General features: G+C 41.6%; 2 protein-coding genes across 5 annotated transcripts in view; both read right to left on the reverse strand.

Moving 5' to 3' along the window:
- Window positions 1–3,613: 3,613 nt before the first annotated feature.
- ITGB1BP2 (integrin subunit beta 1 binding protein 2) lies at window positions 3,614–12,885 on the reverse strand. 4 transcript variants are annotated; one of them, XM_044306282.1, is made up of 12 exons: window positions 12,786–12,885; window positions 12,351–12,511; window positions 12,196–12,245; window positions 12,056–12,112; window positions 10,745–10,908; window positions 7,937–8,040; window positions 7,809–7,864; window positions 7,655–7,725; window positions 5,556–5,667; window positions 4,745–4,855; window positions 4,218–4,280; window positions 3,614–4,081 (listed from the first exon to the last, which is right to left on the reverse strand). In XM_044306282.1, the coding sequence occupies exons 2-12, from the start codon at window positions 12,460–12,462 to the stop codon at window positions 3,857–3,859; spliced, it is 1,125 nt and encodes a 374-aa protein (XP_044162217.1). In that variant the 5' UTR covers window positions 12,463–12,511; window positions 12,786–12,885; the 3' UTR covers window positions 3,614–3,856. The 4 variants fall into 4 exon arrangements, with proteins under 4 accessions (XP_044162217.1, XP_044162219.1, XP_044162220.1 ...); XM_044306284.1 differs by having other exon boundaries at window positions 12,351–12,508; window positions 12,786–12,853; XM_044306285.1 differs by having other exon boundaries at window positions 12,351–12,537; window positions 12,786–12,830.
- A 1,632-nt stretch (window positions 12,886–14,517) lies between these two features.
- The window catches only part of LOC122919801 (mitochondrial ornithine transporter 1-like), a 29,948-nt gene continuing 23,810 nt past the window's right edge, over window positions 14,518–20,655 (reverse strand). Inside the window, exons 4-7 of the mRNA XM_044268988.1 lie at window positions 18,588–18,728; window positions 17,419–17,585; window positions 17,188–17,346; window positions 14,518–14,645 (exon numbers count right to left, since the gene is read on the reverse strand). Of these exons, the coding sequence (XP_044124923.1) occupies window positions 14,518–14,645; window positions 17,188–17,346; window positions 17,419–17,585; window positions 18,588–18,728 (595 nt within the window). The remainder of the gene's footprint in view (window positions 14,646–17,187; window positions 17,347–17,418; window positions 17,586–18,587; window positions 18,729–20,655) is intronic.

Below are 20,655 nucleotides of genomic sequence, written 5' to 3' on the forward strand. Positions count from 1 at the left end.
TAGACGACATGTCGAACTTTCAGTCCAGCAGGGGCCATAGGTGGAGGACTGATGCCTGGCACTGGATCTCAAACACTGTGAACAGGTGAGTCTTTCTTTTAGACTTTTACACCATGCCCAGACACCTAACAATTGGTTCCGAGTATCGGAGAACCCCTTTAAATGTTCTCTACTAAGAAGAAGAAAAGTGATACTATATTGTGGTTGGGTTTAAACTGGAATCAAGTGGGGTCAACAAATATGAAACACCATCATCATTACTAGGGATGTGCAAATTTCATATTTTGAAATTCATTTTCGCGTTGTGTTGTGGTATTTACTGAATTGCGTTATGTATTCCGTTACCATGGACCATAACGCAATTCTATGACGGAATACAAGTCTATGGGCTGCATAACTGATCCGTCCTGTTTCCATTATGCTGGAGTCCTCTCCTGCATAATGGAAACAAAATGGATCTGTTATGCAGCCCATAGACTTCTATTATGATGGAATGAATAACGGAATGCCTCTAAAGGCATTCCGTTATGCATTCTATGAAGGAATTGCGTTATGGTTCGTGGTAATGGAATCCATAACGCAATTCAGCAAATACATGAAGCAAAAACGAATTTGAAAATGTGAAATTCGCTCATCCCTAATCATTACCTATATTTGTGGTCGTGGCTAAAAGTTGGACCCGGGCAGGCGTGCCCGTCTCAACACCTAACCGGCTGAGTTGTGCCTGGAGCTGGGAACGAGGACAGCCTACAGTATAAGGGGGCTGCCCTGGGGAAGAAGATTAGAAAAAGGGGGAATGGGGGGGTGGGTCATAGACCGGATCGCCTGCCGGGTAGCGGTGAGTTGGGCTGATATAGGCTCAAGCTCCTCCCACAAATACAGGCTGAGGTTCCAGCCTTCCTAACACATATATATATATATATATATATATATAATCCTACAGTGAGTCAAGGAGCACCATAACTAGAGAGCTATAGTGAGATATAGAGCACCAGTAGTATACAGTATACACAACCTACAGTGATATACTGAGCACTATTATATATCCAAGGGATCGGCAACCACCAGCACTCAAGCTGTGGCAAAACCACAGTTCCAAGCATGATCCATTCACTTATATGGGAGTCCTGAAAACAGCCAAGCAAGTGTGCATGCTGTAAGTTATTGTCACCACAGATGGAGTGCTGGAGGTTGCTGGTCCCCGATATATACTATATGTAGGATGCCATGTACTACTTGTATGTATAATAATAATAGTGCTCTATGATAAACGAGGGCATAAATACAGGCAATCTGTTGACACTGTAAATGGGGGCACTCTTGTTGCATGATAACTGAGGACACTTTGATAGTACCATAAATGCAGGCAATCTGATAACAGATCTGTCATCTACCTCATAGTATATAGCAGTGGTAGAAAACCTATGGCACAGGAGCCAGAGGGCCACTCAATGATATCTCTGTGGGCACCCACACCCTGGAAAAAGTCTAAGGTGTACCAATATGCCTTAGACCAGGGTTTCTCAACTCCGGTCCTCAGGGCCCACCTACCGGTCATGTTTTCAGGATTTCCTTAGTATTGAGCAGGTGATATAATTAGTGTCCATGCATCAGGACTTACCACAAGTATTCATTCTGTGGGATATTCTCAAATCCTGACCGGTAGGGGGGTCCTGAGGACTGGAGTTGAGAAACCCTGCCTTAGACTTTTCCTGCCATTCATCAGCACAGGGTGCACTATGAACAATGCAGGCAGCGCATTGAATATAGGCAGGCTATTATAGCTAAATGATGAAGTACATGGAAGATATACTATTGGACTGTAGTATTCAGGTTAAATTGCTGTGTTGGCACTTGGAGGTAAATAAATGGGTTTTGGGTTGCAGTTTGGGCACTTGGTCTCTAAACGGTTCGCCACTACTAGTATATAGGTTTTGGCACTCAAATGCTCAAAAACGAGTACTAAAATGTTTGTAATTTCATTATATTGATAGTGTAGGAACAATTAAAACGTCTATGTGTATGCACCTAGAATCGTATAACAATAAATAAAATTATCAAATAAGTGAAAGTCAATAGTTAATATGCAAAATAAGCATAAAAAGAAGAAAAAGGATTAACGCCACATGGACATCAAACTGGGGTGCAGGAGGCTTATTCACACAGTGCCTTGCCTTTTGCTCTGGTGTACAAAGATCGAGCAGTACATCAATTGTAGTAGATAAATTCCCAATAGCTCAGTAGTTTAGAAATTATCCAAAAAGTTTACACTGTTAGACCTATTTCTGTCATCCTGTTTTATTACTCCAATAGTGAGTAATAAAACAGGATGAGAAGAATACATTATTATGTGATCACTGTCTCATAGAAAATAATGGAAAATCATCATCCAATATGCAGTGAGGTATTTCACCAGCCTCAGCTATAAACCAAGCAAAGGTGAAGGGCTTAAAACGTAACATTTATTGGTTAAACTGAAATTTGTATAATCTAGACAAAACAATAACTCTCATAGATATAAATCTGTCCTATATAGAATAGCAACATATAGAACAATCTTAATGAAAAGAATAAGAGAAGGGAACATGGCAGTACCAAAAAGAACCAGATGGTCCTCATGCATCCTGGATGTTGTGGGGTTTCGGTACTGTATCCGCTCGGTCCGGAACGGTGTCCTTTTGATGATGAAGGAAATGGGAAAATAACCACAATTCAGAGATGAAATCTGTCCCTTTTAGTGTCCTAGTGGGGGTGCTGTGCTGGCCCTAAAGACCTAACTATGGAGCACCACTCCGAAAAGGGTGACCTTGTCCAGAACTCTCGCCCTATTACTCCATCCCTACATCTACTTTTTGTCACTACTCATCAGCAAATTCCCAGGTGAAACTAGAAATAAAGGAGAGGGTTAATAAAACAGTTACCACCACCAGGGCGTAGCTGGGTGTTAGTTCAAGATTCACTAACTAACAAAGCTATAGTGAACAGGAGTAGGAGCAGTGTTATACTCCCCCTCCCTAACATATACCAGATACAGCCTGAGCAGGGTGTACGTCACCCGTCTCTAGCAACCAAAACACTGTCTTATAGTATAGATGTTATAAGACAGACATGGTGTAGTTGCTCACCACTCCTTCAGCATATTATCTTACTGCATCTCACTGTCTTGGACAGTGTAGCGATAGGTCAATGGTTAGGCTTAGCCTAGCTGCACTTGGGAAACTGAGAACTCTGGCTCCACTGGTACGCCACTGGTTCCAGTAGATTTTCGAGTCTCCAATGCTGCCTGGCCTTGATTACAATGAGGTTGTGACATCTAGTCCAATGCAATATGAACCATATATCGATCGGCACAACGGTAAGTTTAGAGTGGCAGTGTGTGTATCCTAGGGCTGGCGTCCCGTGAAGATAGCAGTGTGATTTGGCGGGCTATTTAAATGGGATTATGTTGCTTGTATGTTCACAGTTTGAGAAAGGCACATAGCATGCCGAAACGCGGCACCAATATGTGACAATAAACTGAGTAATATTATTACTAACAGCGAGTGCTGATCCTCCTTTACTGCAGTCATATAGTCCAAATCGCATATATAGAAATAACAAAAACAATCAAATCTATAAAAAAATATGTAATAGTAAATGTAGCAAAACCTTTATTAAAGAGAAATACAATATCCTCGACAAAGGAGACATGAAGATAAATGATGTGCATTAGATACACAGTGTACAGGACTAACATGTAAAATGTAGCACTGAGAGGGGATATGTGACATGGAAGAGAGGAAAGTGACAAGTCCATGAGGTAAAAGGTTATTTTTATCTAGAAAAAGAAACATAACCGACTTAACAGGGCCACCGCTCAGTCACAAATCTCATCTTCTGACCAGCTGAGGTCATCATCTGAGTCTTCGTCAACATCCACTATGGGGGCTGCTGCAGGCACATTTGGTTCTGCTTCATTTGTGATCTGTGGAGCAGCCACTGTAAGCTCTAGTCGGCTCCATGTCACTGGGTCAGATTTCTTAAGTGTGATCTCCACTTTCGTGGGCAGCATATTCACAAAGCAACTTTTGGTATTGATAACCTGGAAATATAAAAGAAGAAAAAATAAAAATTTGAAACAACAGCCGTGTACCATGATTGGTGAGATGTCAGTTCATTTTGTATAAAGACGTGATATGATACAAGATCATAAATGTTATTAGAGATGTCATACTTACACCCCACAGCTCCAACTCTTTTCTGAATTCCTTCTTGCCTTCAAAAGTAATTTGAATGTCCACCTGTGAGGAGACAGATGGTGGTTTACAAGTAGTTGCCTCTCTTAGGGTACGTCCACACGGGACTGAAGCGCTGCGGATTTGCCAATATGGATTTGCAAATCTGCAGCTTTTTATAGTATCTGCAACGTGAATGAGATTTTAAGAACTCATACTTTATGCTTCGGTTTTGCCCTTTCCAATGCACAAAGTGAAATCCATGGCAAAACTGTAGTGAAGTCCACATGTAACTCATGCAGAGTTCACTGCAGATTTGGCAAATTACACCCCGTCTGGACATAACCTTACTCTGAAGAAAACACTCTCCTAGTTTTGTGAACTTTGCTACACAGTTCAGGGCAGAGGACTGGCACAAGAGAAAGTTTGGTTGGCATCAGCATGGAGCTGTAACTAGCACAAAGCACAGTTGAATATAACAATCCTCCTCTCCATCTCACTATCCGGTCAGATCAGTTTTGATTCCTTACCTGGGTACAATTGGCAAGAACCTTTGTTAGATCTGGCAGAGCTGTTTTGGCATAAATTGTGATGACGACGAGACTGCTGGTTTGGTGCCAGTCATACCGACATGACACTTTCTGAAAAGAAACATAGAGAGATACATTCCAGGTAAGCTGTGTCCTATACTCAGCAAAGCAAATATGACCTTTTATATAAAGCTTTTTAAGTATAATTAGTAATGTTTCAACCCTTTAAATGGCATTTGACAATGACCCAGCCATTTTGAAAGGTTGTAACATTGCTATCATTTCCCTGTATACTGTTATGGGCCAAGTAAAAACAGAAAAGGACGCAATTGATATGACTACTTTCTATATTTGAACAGTTATTGCTGCTGACTAGTCGGAGTCCATCAGGATTCCAGCGTAGAGTATTTGAGGACAAGAATGGCACTGCGCCCTGCACTATTCTTGCCATGCAAAATTCCTGAAAGGGCAACATAAACCCTGACTGAGGCAACGAACAACATTGTATTATCAACTGAGAAGTAAGGCTGTGTTGCTTAGTATGGGTTGTCCCAGATTTTGATATTGATGGCCTGTCCTCATTACACCCCGCACAGCCGTCGTTCAGCTGCTACCTTGTATCTCCAGCAGCAGTGCACCAGTTGCCAGCAATGTCCACTGCACAATGGACGGAGCTACAAGGTAACAGCTGGTTGACGGGGGATGTGGAGTGTCAGACTCATGCTGTTCTTATATTGACCGCCTATCCTGAAATTAGGCCCATCAGTATCAAAATCCTGATCAACCCTTTAATTTTACATTCATCTCTTACTTGCATCTCGGGAGGCTGTACCCACAGATGTGTCCCGGTGCTGCATCCTTTCTGGTCCAGAAACTCATTGAAGTCACTTGTTTTAATAGCACAGCAGGACCAGTACTTCATCCTGTAAAGAAGTCATCGAAGACAATTGTGTACAGTATATTATGAGAATCAGTGCCTTCAAGCAATTTACTGTACCTACAGAAAAGGAGGCGCAAATAATAACATGAATACAAAACAGTAAGTGCAAATTGTAGGGAAAAATAGGATTCCCAGGGCCGAGAACCACACAATAAATATTGGTTTGACCTTCAGGGAGAAGGATGACGTCTCTGAAAGTGGATTCTATAAACGGAAAGAACAAATATGCAGCTGCCCCACTGACCGAAACTAAATGGAATAAAAAAAAAAAAGAAAAGCTAAACACTGGAGAACAAACATAAAAATAATAATGTATAGAAATACAAATTATTATATTTTATCAATTTTACTATGAACCCTGTATGACTGACAATTCACCATCTTTTACCGGATGGAGGTGCAGGTCTTGAGTCTGCAGCAAGAACTTTTGGCATTGCTGCTTTAAAGCTTCTGCAATTAAAGACGGCCAGAAATCCTGAGAAGACAGAAGCCGTTTGTAACCATTTCTGTCTTCTTTTGTGAAGTCTCAATAATGAGCGCTATGTAGTGACTAGAGGATTTGGCAGTGTTTCTATATCTAGTTGACCTAGCAATCACATTACCCCCACCAGCATGGCAGAACCAAATCAACTCTTCCATTGACTAATGTCACAACAGGGGGCCATTTGTGAGATGGGAATGCCCCATTGCCCAAGACAACCCAAACCATCACCGTGGCCACCCCATTCACCTGACACTATGCATAGTTTGCATCAAAACAACCGAAACTAAATGGGGAAACCCATTTTAATACTTTGTTTCAGGTTTAGTTTGCAGATTTAAAGAACTGTAGTTCGGTCACAAAAAAGTGCAATAACTAGTTTAGAATTTGCGCAACTTACGCTTAGGGCAGTTAAATCAGGCCATGTGCAAAATCATTAAAAAAAAAAGTTTTCCAGGCTCTTGATATTGATGAAGTGCCCTCAGGATAGATCATTAATGTGTTAGTAGCCAGCCTGTTTTAGGCCCTTGTGACCTAGCAATTGTTTTCATTTTTTCATCAGTGCATTCCAAGAGCTATTTTTCATTTTTCCGTGGATGTAGTCATATGAGGGCTTTTTTTGCGGGACAAGTTGGAATTTTTAATGCCACCATTTTGGGGTACGCATAACTCATTGATTCTTTTTTATTAACTCTTCCGGGGGGGGGGGGTTGGAAAGAAAACAGCAATTCCACCACGGAGTACTTTGTTCATTTTGCGACATTCACTTTGTGGCATAAATAAAATTATAACTTTATTCTCTGGGTCGGCATGATTATAGCAATACCAAATATGTATAAAATTTTCTTTTAAGTTTTACTACTTTTGAAAAAAAAAAAAAAGATGTTTTTTATGAATTTGTGTATCCCAAGACCCATAACTTTTTTTTTTTACTATCTTTCTACGGAGCTGTGTGAGGGCTTGGTTTTTGCAGGATAACTTGTAGTGTTCATTGTTACCATGTGCCTCTGGCACATCCTGATAGGTATACACTGAAGGCAGGCCTGGGGACCTTCATTAGGCTAAGGGGATGCCAATGCCTCACAGAGAGGGCCCCTCCCTTTGAAACCACAGTTGCGGTCGCTATTGACTGCATCTAAGCAGCATCTGAGAGGTTAAACAGCCAGGATCAGCACTTCCGCCAATCTGAGCCGTTGGAGCAGGAGCCTGGCTGTCCTGGAACATTTTTAAGTCAATTCTTCAATTGTGTTTTTTTTTTTTAATCACAAAATAAATGCAATTCAATTAAAGAATTTATGCAAAGTTGTCCATAGCCTTTAAGTTGATGAACCATAAAGAGATGCTACATGTAGGCCAATAGCATCATTAATCAAGATATTTTACAGTTCCATTGCGTACGTATAGTGTGAATGATCTGAATGTGAGATAAAAGACATAAGACTCTCTGAAGTAAAATTAATTAAAAGATAATAAAAAGTATATGTCTTACCCTTCATGAAAAACTGGCACCCCAGGATGATACACACAGTTTGCTTCTTCACTCTGTGGCCCTTCATAGATCTGTATAAGGAGCCCAGAGTATGCCATTAGTTCATTGTCCATATAACAAAGATATATGGTAGTAGAGGACTATGTCTACTCACCTCTTTACATCCTGAGTGCTTACATCTTCTCCCTAAGAATGTTCCTGAAGGTTCAACTGAAACAGGAGAATAATGTCAGCAATTGTGAAGTTCTGATATAATCCATATGTCTGATGATGACCACTGACCTTTGTTTTCAGATTCTTTATTGGACTTCAAAGTGAGCTTTTCTAATTCTTGTTCAAGTGACCGAGACACCTTGAGCACAAGAGTACTCATTGGTTCTTGTGTGCTGGAAGTAACCAAAACCCGACAATGAGTTCAGGTCTACACTGGAGAAATGTATTCCACACTTTCTATTACATTGTGAATACATTTAGTTTAGTCTACTGTAATTACTTCGCTCCGGGGTTCCTGAGATACAGTTTATCTATACACAGCTGACGGCCAAACATTCAGCTATTCCTCCCCATCGCCATACGCATGTATTCAGCGTGGAGAGGGGAATAAGCTTCTGCCAGAACCAACTTTTACAGGGACCAAGGCTTAGGCGAGTTGAGGCTCAGCATGCTGATCCATCTTTCCTAAAGTCTGCCATTAGTGGAGAGTCAGAACATCCCCTTGCACATCAGACCAACGTCTGGTTTCCTCTGATCTGTGTAGGCATTTTAATAGCTGAGATAGCTATTGTTTAATGGGGTATTCTGGTTATGTAAAGTTATAAGTATGAGATCGGTAAAGGTCCTACCACTTCATTTTGAGGAGCTACACGGGGTATGGGACCCTGTTTTCGGGATCAGCGGAGGTCCCAGCATTAGGACCGCCACCAATCAAATATGCAGCTCTCAAATACACAGCTGTAAAATTGTTTTAACCCCTTGAGGACCAGACCCAAACACAAGGAAACAGCCGGCACTCCTCTCTTGCGTCGTGGTGCTCGCGTCTAAGGTATAAAAAACCCACTTCAATATTCAGAAAGAGACCGGCACTCACTTAAAGTGAGTGCCGGTCTCTTTATGAATATTGAGGACCAGACCAAATTTTGGCTTTGAGATTCTGGCAGTGATAGCTTTGTCTTGTGCGACACAAGTTGTACTTTACATAGAAGCCATATTCTGGCACACATACTGAAACATTGCACCCACATGGTATATACTAATCATTATAAAAGATGTAATAAATCTATTGCACATGCTGTGAAGATAAAAAAAAGTGTCATTGTACTTTGAGTTAACCCTTTAAGGATGTAGCCAAGTTTTATTTTTCCCTCCCTGCCTTCCAAAAGCCATAACTTTTTTTACTTTTCCATTCACATGGCCGAATGAAGGTTTTTTTTTTTTGTTGTACTTTCTAATGGAACCATTTCATATTCTTTACACAAGCTAAAAAAAAATTGGAAAAAAAACACAACTTTGCAATTGTCTTACAGGTTTTGTATGTATGCATTCACTGGGCAGTAAAGATGACATGTACCTTTATTCTGTAGGTCAGCACAATCACGGCGATACCAAATCAATATAGATTTTGTTATGTTTTAAAAACTAAAAAGTTTGAAAAAAAAATAGATTTGTTTGAATTGCCATATTCTGAAACACTTTTTTTTTTTGATTTTTTTTACGATTTCAGTCTATAGAGGTGTGCGAGAGCTCTTTTGTTGGGCGATCTGTAGTTTTTATTGATACCACTTTGAGGTATGTATGACTTTTTGATCACCATTTATTTAAATTGTTTGGGAGCGAAGCAAAAAAAAATAAAAAAAAACATGGTGATAGAAATTACATTTAGAATTTGTTTATTTTTATTTGTAAATTTGGGAAAGGGGTTGATAATTTTTTAGATATTTTAAAAAACTTTTGATTATATTTTACTTGAATGTGCAGTTGTCACAGGCTTAATAGGAACTTTGCTACGGCAACACATATCAACCAAATGTCGGTTTTGTCACAGAGAGGCTGTTTGGCAACCGGGAGCAGCCGGTTCCTAATAAATTACCCCTTAGATGTTGTGGTCGAACAACAACTGAGGTAATTAGAGACAAATCTGTGTTCAGAGTTGTATCTAATTACAAACTGCCAGGAGATGCCTACTGTATAACACAGACAAAAAAGAATGGGTTAAGCAGCACTCCAGGTTTTAATCTGGGGACAGTTGCCAGTAGAAAAATAGATAAGTCGGTGCCCGCGGATGGGGATCCTGGCTGGGGGTCCCATACGGTTACAAATAGATACAAAATCCACAGCACTCCTCAGTTTTGGTGAAAAAGACGGTTATTTATTGTTAACAGCAGCAAATGGATAGCAACGTTTCAACCATCTCTGGTCTTTATCAAGCTATATATAGCTTGATAAAGACCAGAGATGGTTGAAACGTTGCTATCCATTTGCAGCTGTTACCAATAAAGTAACCGGCTTTTTCACCAAAACTGAGGAGTGCTGTGGATTCTGTATCTATTTGTTACTGTATAACACAGCAAGTACCAGCCGGCTATGGTGCCTGTTCAGCGTGGACACCATTTTTACCATAATGTACTAGACTATATCTACATACCAGAAAATTATGCTGTGTACTAATAGTACACCAGCAGTTGTAAGGATATCCCAAAATATGCTCTAGCAATGGGGAATATGGCCAAAAAACCTTGGAGTAGGTCAATGGGCCCTGGATTGTTTGCCCATAATATGTTTGGGCCCCAATCACGTCATGATGCACTCTCACTGCTGGATTGAAGGATTGAACAGTGAAGTTCTTGGTTCCTCTGAGCTTAGCATTTAGAGTGAGGTTTCATTTCGTATCGTCCGAAAATGACAATTTTGGAAATATTTTGTATTGAGACATTTTTGGGGTTTTATATTTACAGCTACTATGCAAACCTGTGTACATCTATATGGTTACAGACTACAAACAAACCTTGAGCAGTGATCCTGTGGTCATACTCCCATCTGTTCCCTAGTTCTTTCTGCCATATATTTGGATATATCAGAAGGTTTTGTTGTTACCTTGGTCTCTCCTTTTGCATCTTTTCTGCAGATTTGGGGCCTTGTACAATGATTTCTGTACATGATTTTGATCCGGGGCTGTCCGATGCATTTTTACTTCCAGAAATGTCGGGTTTTAAAGGTCCAGCTGGTTTCTCGTTGTTGTGAAAACCTTTGGTGCAGCCCTGGAGTGGACATGGATAAAGATAAGAAAGAAAAAAAAGAAAAGCAGCACAGTGTATCAAACAGTAATAGGGTTCAGGCTTCTAAGAACTCTGCAAATGAAGGACCTTTAAGGCCACCACACACATTATTGTAATGTTGGCTGGTTCAGTCGACAATCTTGTGTGTGTATATGGGGAGATTCCGACTCTCCCGTCGGGAGAAAAAAAAGATCTGGCAAAGTGAAGATTTTCGCCTGATCCTTTGTTCTGCCAGGAGACGAGGCTCCTTTACTCTCCCCAGTGACTGCACATACACATTGGACAGAGACGAACGTGTATGGGGGAGTCTAGAGTGAGTCGGGAGAGAGAGATAATTTAGCCAACAGTTACTGAATGTATATGGAGCCTATACTTACTAGAGGAGACATGGCCAACCTGAGGCTCTCCAGCTGTTCCAAAACTACAACTCCCAGCATGCTTAGACTGCCTACAGCTATCAGGCATGGTGGGAGTTGTAGTTTTACAACAGCTGGAGAGCCGCAGGTCGGCCATGCCTGTACTAGTGTGTGTTCTTCCTTTGTTTTCCGTGTCTTGGATAACAGAGCACATGAGTGCTCTCATCTCTTGGGTGTAGTGATAGGTGAGGTACACCAGTATGTATTTATATCCCTGTCCTATGGCCCGTCCATACTGTACATTTACCAAAACTATGACACAGCCATTGACACCCCTGTCCATTTCTCCCAGAGTTCCCAGCTTTTGGCAAGTGACTTTAACAGGACCCATATTAGTATGACTACTAAATGAACACATATCTATGTTATTGTAGATAAGGGGTACACAATCTTCTGTAGTCTAAGGGCCACAATGCCGTGCTGAACATCTCCCAAAGACCACAATAAAACTTAAGGGGCATTACAATCTGATTTATCTATGACTTATCCAAAATACACGCTCAATTTCCAGGACTCCCACAAAAAAACAAGCCTTTCTGTGTATATAGTTGGGGGCTACACAGAATGGCGTTGCAGGCTGTATGTGGCCCCTGGGCCACAGGCCGTGCACCCCCGTTTTAGATGTATTAATATCATCCCATAGATCCACTTTCAATAATCACAGCTGTGGTAACGTAGGCATGCTGACATTCAGAAAAGCTAATACTATATACCTTGATATCTAGAAATTCAGAAAAGTCTGTAGTGCGTTTCCTACAGCAAGACCAGCCCTGTGAGGAGAAACACATTATGGAGGGGCTATGAGAGACAATTTAAGGATATTGTCTAACCAGGAAAACTATTTGGGACTGACCTTTAAAGCATCGTGAAAAATGGGGTACCCCGGATGGAACAGACAAGAGTCTAGAGAAAAGAAAGATTTAGTATTCCAGTGTCATAGCCACATCACTGTCCACTACATGTACATTTCCCACCCCAATTCTACACAATGGACATTAAGGCACTGACCTGCAGTGTTGGCGTCAGGAAGGAATCGTTGTCCACATCCCTTGTTGTAACACAGCAGGTACGTATCCAGAGTGTCCTGTGCATCATTCACACCAATGCCCTGACAGCTCATGATGTCAGGAATATGAAGAATAGTACGAGGAGAGGATGAGGAAGGTCTGCTATGAAGCAGGTAAAGAAAAGGTAACTAACAGAGAAAAGAATCCAAATTCAGCTGTAAAATAAAATGTCAGAATCTAATTGTAGCCATTACATGGAAAGTATCTATAGTGCTAACTATTTAGGGGATCAGTTCAGTATCAGAACACTGGAAGTATTAACAGTAAAAGATATTACTTTCACATAGAATTAGAATGAGACCATGAAAATACTGATCACTTATAAGAGGGCAGAAGACACAACATAGGACTTGTACAAATGAGAACCCAGTGTTACCTGTAGAATGGAGACTGTTGCAGTGTAAGGTCAGCCCAAGCTGAGAGGATCGCACTGTGGAGACCGGACACGTGGCGCTATCTTTAGACTCTATGGGTGCCAGCCCAGCACCAAAGATGGCAATAAGAATGTCATCAGCTGTGACAGGTGACAGGAAAGAAAGCTGTAGAAAAAACTGCAAAGAAAGGACGGGAAAGATCTGGAGACAGGAAGAAGAGGGACAAACATCCAGTAGAAGATACATGAAAAATCAGAGGCACAGGATAGAAAAACAAAAAGACAAAAGTAGAAAATAGTAGAAGTCCTGTTTCACATTAAGTTCTCTGTCCGGCTGCAATGTGTGCAGTGAACGCATAGCATCCGGACTGGATCCTGGCCCATTCATTTCAGTGGTTCCGCGCACATGAGTATCATTTTTCATGCATCATCTCTGCGTTCAGGAAAAAAAAAAAAAAAAAACTCAGCATGTTCTATATTGTACATTATTCACACAGCTCTGGCCCCATAGAAGTGAATGAAGCTTGTGCGAAAAATGGAAGGCATATGGATGTAACGTGTTTTTCACTGATGGTTGCTAGGAGATGTAGAGTGTTTTTTTACCGTTTTTCTTCACGCACGTGAAAAACGCACGCAATCCGGAAGGAAAAACTGTAAACAACGAACACAAGCACAGACAAAACATTCACTTTCTATGCAAAACCATCAGCATTTTACTGAACACACCCTGCATTCTGTATCGTGTTCTCATGAGAAATAAGCCTTAGGCCTCATGCATGTGAGCGCTTTTTTAACTGTAATACCGTATACAAAAAAATAAAATAAAAATCTTGCACCATATGGCGGGTTACTTATTTCCAGGTGAAGGTCCCTTTGAGCACTGAAATTAGCTGGATATGCAGCATGCCAATATGCGGAGACTGGCAAATCGGCCTATGTTGTGTTTACCACCGTATTCAGCTACATGCAGTTATATCAGATTTGGGATTCATGTGCATAAGGTCCAATCATTATGTCCACTTTTAGGGCACTGTAGCCGAAATATTTATGGACGAAAATCTCAATCAATTCAACTGAAACATAAACTCCCATAAATGAGATGATATAATAACTGCAGATGATGTAGGTTTGGATGGAGGCTATGGTGACAATATATAAAATAGTCTGCAGTTAGTGGGGGATAGTTCACTACTAATTAGTAGGCACACGACCGTTCGTTTTTTTGCGGTCCGCAAATTGCGGATCCGTAAACACAGAAGCCGCCTGTGTGCCTTCTGCGGACCGGAACAGGCGGCCCATTGTAGAAATGCCTATTCTTGTCCACAAAACGGACAAGAATAGGACAGGTTATATTTTTTTTGCGGGCCACGGAACGGAGTAACGGATGCAGACATTTAAGTGAATGGGTCCGCAACTGAGCTGCAAAAACTGCGGCTCGGATACGGACCAAAACAACGGTCGTGTGCATGAGGCCTTAGATATGATTCTTCATTAAGCAAGTTTGTAGTCTCATATAACATGCATTTGCGTTTATTACATAATATTATATATACACATATATAAAACAGCAGTGGAAATAGAGAACAGCATTCAAGGACACAAGATACCGTAATATAATATTTAGTCTATACGTAAAGAATAGTAAGGAGTCGGATTAAGTTCACAAAAACGAGAGATGACACCAGGAGTCCACAGAAATACAATGGAAAGGCTGCAGTAACACTGGCTTCTTCACTCAGTTCTGATTATATGACCATTTTGTAAGAGTCCTCTTCGTCATCTCATAGGCCAAGAAGAGGGCAGCATTGGAGGGGAATGCCCTGATGACAGTGGGCACCAATCCACTGTACAGAGTGGCGATTCCTGTAGATATAACATTTTAGACTGTTAGCTTTGGGCACTTCATGCCTTCCTAAGATCTTCTGCAATCCAGCAGGCCTGCATTAAGTGACGTCCTCCTGCCGACTACAGGCCAAAGCTGCACTCATCTCTTTCCAGTGATGAATTACAGCAGTGGAGATGGTGTAGGGACATGGACCGCTTATAATAGGGGTCTCATGTACCAAGTGGACGAGAGAAGCCCTTCTACTATGAGCCAATAAACTGAGCAGCATTGAGAAGATGCTAGAACATGAGTCATGTACATAACCAAGGGGCCCTCGTACATCACCAGGGAACAGAGGCTGAATAAAATATGGCACTTAGTGACCAGAGAATGGGTACAGTATGTACTGTACATTACATGGTATGTAGACATTATATGCAAGATGGAGTCACCAGCTGTATAAAGTCTCTTGGTACAAACTACTTATGTATCATTAGTCCTGATGAGGTTGTCCAAAAATAAATGAGTTCAGATGGGAAAATTGTAAATTCCCTGCAGTTACAGAAATCCCATTAGCAAGGTATGGGGCACTATGAAGGCTATCTGTATTCTGCATAATGGTCCCGACTGTCCTACAGATGCCCAGATTCATGTGGCAATATATTAGGGAATACAGACATAATAAATCTCCAACATCCAATAAAGCATGATAGTAGTGTGGTGGGCAGGTTATTCAGACACCGTGGAGGTGTCACCACATGTTTCTGCTCTCCAGAGGGGATGGTAAGGCGTGGTGCACCCCAATGGGAAATAAGTCCAGAAGTGCAAAACAGTACAGGCAAAGCACCAAGATGGCCACTCCAATCTCCTCCTTGGCAGAAGAAGCCTCTGGGTGGAGGAAAGTCATAAGCTAGCTTGTCCCTCCACTTTCTCTCAGATGGCTGGTGTCCTGGCAAAATGACTGGTTGCCCGGAGTCTGTGGCAGGGTATCCCCGCCTCAGTGTCTGCTTCTGGTCACTTCTGCAGTCTGGCAGAGTCTCTTCTACTAAACACTGCTCCCTATCTGCAGACAACTAGGGACTCTAACTACTCATTACAGTATATAGAGCTTATAACTGAACTAGAACTTTCTAGTGGGAGGGGAAAAGCAGAGCATAAAGCCTCATTCACACGTCAGTGTTTGATCAGTGATTTCCATCAGTGATTGTGAGCCAAAACCAGCTGGGGCTCTAAACACAGAACAGGTGCAGATCTTTCCCCTATACCTTTTGTCTGTGGAGGCTCCAATCCTGGTTTTAGCTCACAATCACTGATGGAATTCACTGACCAAACACTGACGTGTGAATGAGGCATTAGCTGGCTATGTATTAACCCTTTCCACAGTGCAATGTAGATATAGTGCAATAACATTAAATGCAGTTCAACAATATAAAACAGTATAAGTGTAAAGAAATGCATAAATCACAGGGCAAGTTAACCCTTCAAAGTGCAATAAATTAGAAAGCTGATCGCTAGGCATATTAGTAATAGGATCAAATGTCCACAAACTTCCATACTTCCAAGTACCCTTGCTTCACAGCAGTGGCATTGCCAGAAATGACTGGGCCCCACAGCAAAATTTTTGAATGGGGCCCCTCTCCCCCCCAAATTTTTTTCGCAACCCCTTCCTTTCAATCCGCCTCCATTCCTGTGGCTAGTATAGATCGCTCTCTCAGACCAGGCCCGGCAGCTGTTCCATTCGTTTCCTACACTGTCTATACTGTCACTTTATATCATTTCGTTGTGTAATACTGTTGAGGGGGCCCTGACCAAATCTTTTAGTCCTCCTCCTCCTGGATGGGTCCCTTTTGGGTCAGGGCCCCAAAGCAGCCGCTTCCCCTATAGCTACGCCCCTGCTTCACAGCACTACAGTAGCATTTTGGATAACCCTTCATTACTCGGACTCCACTGAAGCTTGTGTGCTGAACTCCGGCCAGATTCCCAAAGGTCAGTTTGGTGCAGTTTTGCTGCATTTCTTCAGCCAAAGCCAAGAGTATGTACTAATGAAAGGGAAAAGTAGAATGGAAAGTCTCATACTTCTCTTTTATTTGTATCCACTCATTGCTTGGGCCAAGGCTACTTTCACATCAGAGCTGTGCTGTCTGGTTTTCAGATCCAGCATAGGCTTTCAAAACTGCAGCACAATGCTTCAATTATGTCCCCATTTATTGTTCTGGTTTATTGCATTCCCATGCTGGACACAAAATCGCTGCAAGCAGCCTTTTTGTGTGCGGCATGGGAAACCGAACAAGTCGGCACCAAAAACCATGTAAGTCAATGGTGACTAATCCATGTTTTTTTCCCCATCATTTTCAATGTAATACAACCATATCCGTTCGGAACAGATGCAGCCGGTTGTATTATTAGAACGGAAGTGTTTTGCCGTAGTTTTGAGATCCCATGCCAAATGTCAAAACCGTACCGCAAAAACGTTGATGTGAAAGTAGCCTAAAAGATGCTTTAAAAGCAGCACTTTGTGAATCTAGTCTTACCCATGCAAATACATGCAATATCCCACAGAAATATGGTGCTACTACTCACCTTCAGTCTTCAATATGTGCAGAAAAGAGAGAAGGAAACCTCCAGAGGGAGATGCCATGGATAAAACCTGAATTCTTGACTTTACAGAGTCCACTGGATATACAGAAAGCCAAAAACAGGCCCCACCCACACCGCCACTTACTGTGACCACAAATGCGCCTGTAAATAAACACAGCCATGTCTTATATACAACCTTGTAAGGAACCAAGCCCATAGGTTTCTTCCCATTACCTGGTTGATCTCTAGAACTTCGATTTAAAATACTGATGCTCGACTCATAGCCACCAAAAAAGAAGAAGTAGCCTGGGATTTCTCGCAGCCATGTGCTGCTGAGTCCACGGAAAAGGCCACAAACACCTTCAGTTTTCAGGATGTGACAAACAATGGACCATGGCGTGCTAGACATTCAGAGAAATATTTAGCAGTGAGAAAGCAATGTACAACTAAACAAAAGTCACCACATTATGTGTGATGAGAAATCACAGGTAAATATGATCTTCATTTGGCAAACTTGTCCAACAAGACATTTTCCCCTCCCGTATGACCACATAAGGCTGCGTTTCCACATTCAGGTTTTATGATGCCGTTTTTGAAGCCAAAGCCAGGAACTGGTTCATGAGAAGATTTAGTATTTGCTTTATAGATCTTGTAGGTATACGACCCGTTCCTGATTATCACTTCAAAAATCGCATAAAAAACCTTTATTCAGCCTAAAGGGCTGTATGGCCTGGCCACAGGGTTTGCATGCAGATTATTGCTAATTGCTGGGCTGCTCCTGTACTTGCCATTTGAAACAATAGCATGTACAGCCCAGCAGTTAGTGATAATCTACATGTGGATGCCATATTCAGGTGGTCACATGGGCAAACAGAGTAAGATCTACTCTATGATGTCTATATGTTCTAACACAGCATATAGAAATTGGTTGCTGTGATTAGACAATGCCTCTAAAGGAGAACCTGTCACCTGGTGTAGGGCCACTAAGCAAGCTGTTATGCAACCAGCCCATATCAAAACCAGCCAGGTCTACCAAGTATAAGAAAAGGAGATCTAGCTTACCAGGAGTTTAATCTAGGACTCATCTCCGGAGGCATCGGGTGCATGTGCATTGCACTGATAAAGTCAAGGATGATACACCTTCCTTCACCACGCATGTGTCTGATGGAAGTGAGCCCTGACTCATCTCCTGGTGATTCATTTACTATACTTTGCAGGGACAGATGGATTTAATATTGGTTGGTTTGGGACCTTAAAACCCACCTCATCCTGATGGTTTTGTGGACCCCAACCAGGCAACAGGTTCCCTTTAGGATGCCTCCAGACATTATAAAAAATGATCTGAAACAGATAACCTTGATATAATTGTATGATAGATATTGGCTATGATGAATTACACAGACCTCTTATGTGGTATGCCCTTATATCCAGATATTCGCATTTCATGCTGTGTTTGCATACGGCACTTCACCAGTTCAGTTGGACAAAGGACCAGTGAGGAAAAGACTGAAGCCAAAGAGCCTGCAGAAGCCTTCTGGTAGTCTCTAGTGGAAAAAATAATTAGACGGGAAGGATAAACATACCATACAGGTAAGATACTGGTTTACACTTCTGCTCTTATAATCCAGTACACAAAGATGTGAAAATTCAGTATAACGTTTTAAATTGGCTTTCTGGTACTATAATACCGATGACCTATCCTTAGGAGAGCAAATGGAGAGGTAGCGGCAGCATCTCCAATGAATCCTTTATTGGACAGACTTTACAGAAAGTGTGCCATAAAATCAAGCAGCAACATTTCGGCTGTATCCCAGCCTTTGTCAAGGCAAACACACTTTCTGTAAAGTCCGTCCAATAAAGGATTCACTGGAGATGCTGCCTCTACCTCTCTTCATTTGCTATACGGTCGACTGCTGAAGATCTGCGGTCGTGGCTCGGCTGTTGCATTACCGGTGTAGCCATTTATGTCCGTGGGTGCTGCTCTACAAACACTTTTGTCTACTAGCCTTAGGAGAGGTCATCAGTATCATTCAGGGAGGTCCCACCATTCAGTTGTTTGAAAAGGTCTCTTTATTCACTAAAAAAGGGTAGCAGAGCCGAGTATCATTCACAACTACCCAGTGTGTAGAGCTGTTCAGGTTCATAGAAGCCCCAAGTTGGACCCCACAGATCTAATATCCTAAGTATAGGTCATCAGTACTATGGTCCTGGAAATCTCTTTAATAGTCTGTTAAAGGGAATCTGTCATCACGATCCTGGACTATTATATGCAGTATTACATGTAGTACAGTACTGCAAATAAGGAGTCCAGTTCACCAAACAGTCATGGCTGTAAATGTTGGCACCCCTGAAAATTTTCGAGAAAATAAAGTATTTCTCACAGAAAAGTATTGCAGTAACACATGTTTTGCTATACACGTTTATTCCCTTTGTTTGTATTGGAACAAAACCCAAAAAGGGAGGGAAAAAAAGCAAAAAATTGGTCATAATGTCATACCAAAAATGGGCTGGACAAAATTATTGGAACCCTTTCAAAATTGTGAATAAATAAGATTGTTTCAAGCATGTGATGCTCCTTTAAACTCACCTGGGGCAAGTAACATGTGTGGGCAATATAAAAAGCACACATGAAAGCAGATAAAAAGGAGAGAAGTTCGCTTAGTCTTTGCATTGTGTGTCTGCGCCACACTAAGCATGGACAACAGAAAGAGGAGAAGAGAACTGTCTGAGGACTTGAGAACCAAAATTGTGGAAAAATATCAACAATCTTAAGGTTACAAGTCCATCTCCACAGATCTAGATTTGCCTTTGTCCACAGTGTGCAACATTATCAAGAAATTTGCAGCCCATGGCACTGTAGCTAATCTCCATGGGCGTGGATTTGGAAGAGAAAAATTGATAAAAGGTGTCAACGCAGGATAGTCCGGATGGTGGATAAGCAGCCCCAAACAAGTTCCAAAGATATTCAAGCTGTCCTGCAGGCTCAGGGAGCATCAGTGTCAGCGCGAACTAGCCGTCGACATTTAAATGAAATGAAACGAAACAATGGCAGGAGACCCAGGAGGATCCACTGCTGACACAGAGAAATAAAAAAGAAAGACTACATTTTGCAAAAATGAACTTGTGTAAGCCAAAATCCTTCTGGGAAAACGTCTTGTGGACAGATGAGACCAAGATAGAGCTTTTTGGTAAAGCACATCATTCTACTGTTTACTGAAAACAGAATGAGGTCTACAAAGAAAAGAACACAGTACCTACAGTGAAATATGGTGGAGGTTCATTGATGTTTTGGGGTTGTTTTGCTGCCTCTGGCACTGGGTGCCTTGAATGTGTTCAAGGCATCATGAAATCTGAGGATTACCAACGGATTTTGGGTCGCACTGACGCACTGTAGAGCCCAGTGTCACAAAGCTGGGTTTGCGTCCGAGATCTTGGGTCTTCGAGCAGGACAATGACCCTGAACATATGTCA

Source organism: Bufo gargarizans, chromosome 9 (genome assembly GCF_014858855.1).
Source record: "Bufo gargarizans isolate SCDJY-AF-19 chromosome 9, ASM1485885v1, whole genome shotgun sequence".
Lineage (NCBI taxonomy): Eukaryota > Metazoa > Chordata > Amphibia > Anura > Bufonidae > Bufo > Bufo gargarizans.

Bases quoted from the DNA above. Each gene is read 5' to 3' on its own strand.
- ITGB1BP2 (XM_044306282.1), bottom strand. From the start codon at position 12,462: ATGAGCTGTCAGGGCATTGGTGTGAATGATGCACAGGACACTCTGGAT. The intron at 7,726-7,808 runs GTGAGTAGACAT...CTCCTTATACAG, and splicing joins AGCACTCAGGATGTAAAGAG to ATCTATGAAGGGCCACAGAG. The intron at 4,082-4,217 runs GTAAGTATGACA...TTATATTTCCAG, and splicing joins AAGAGTTGGAGCTGTGGGGT to GTTATCAATACCAAAAGTTG.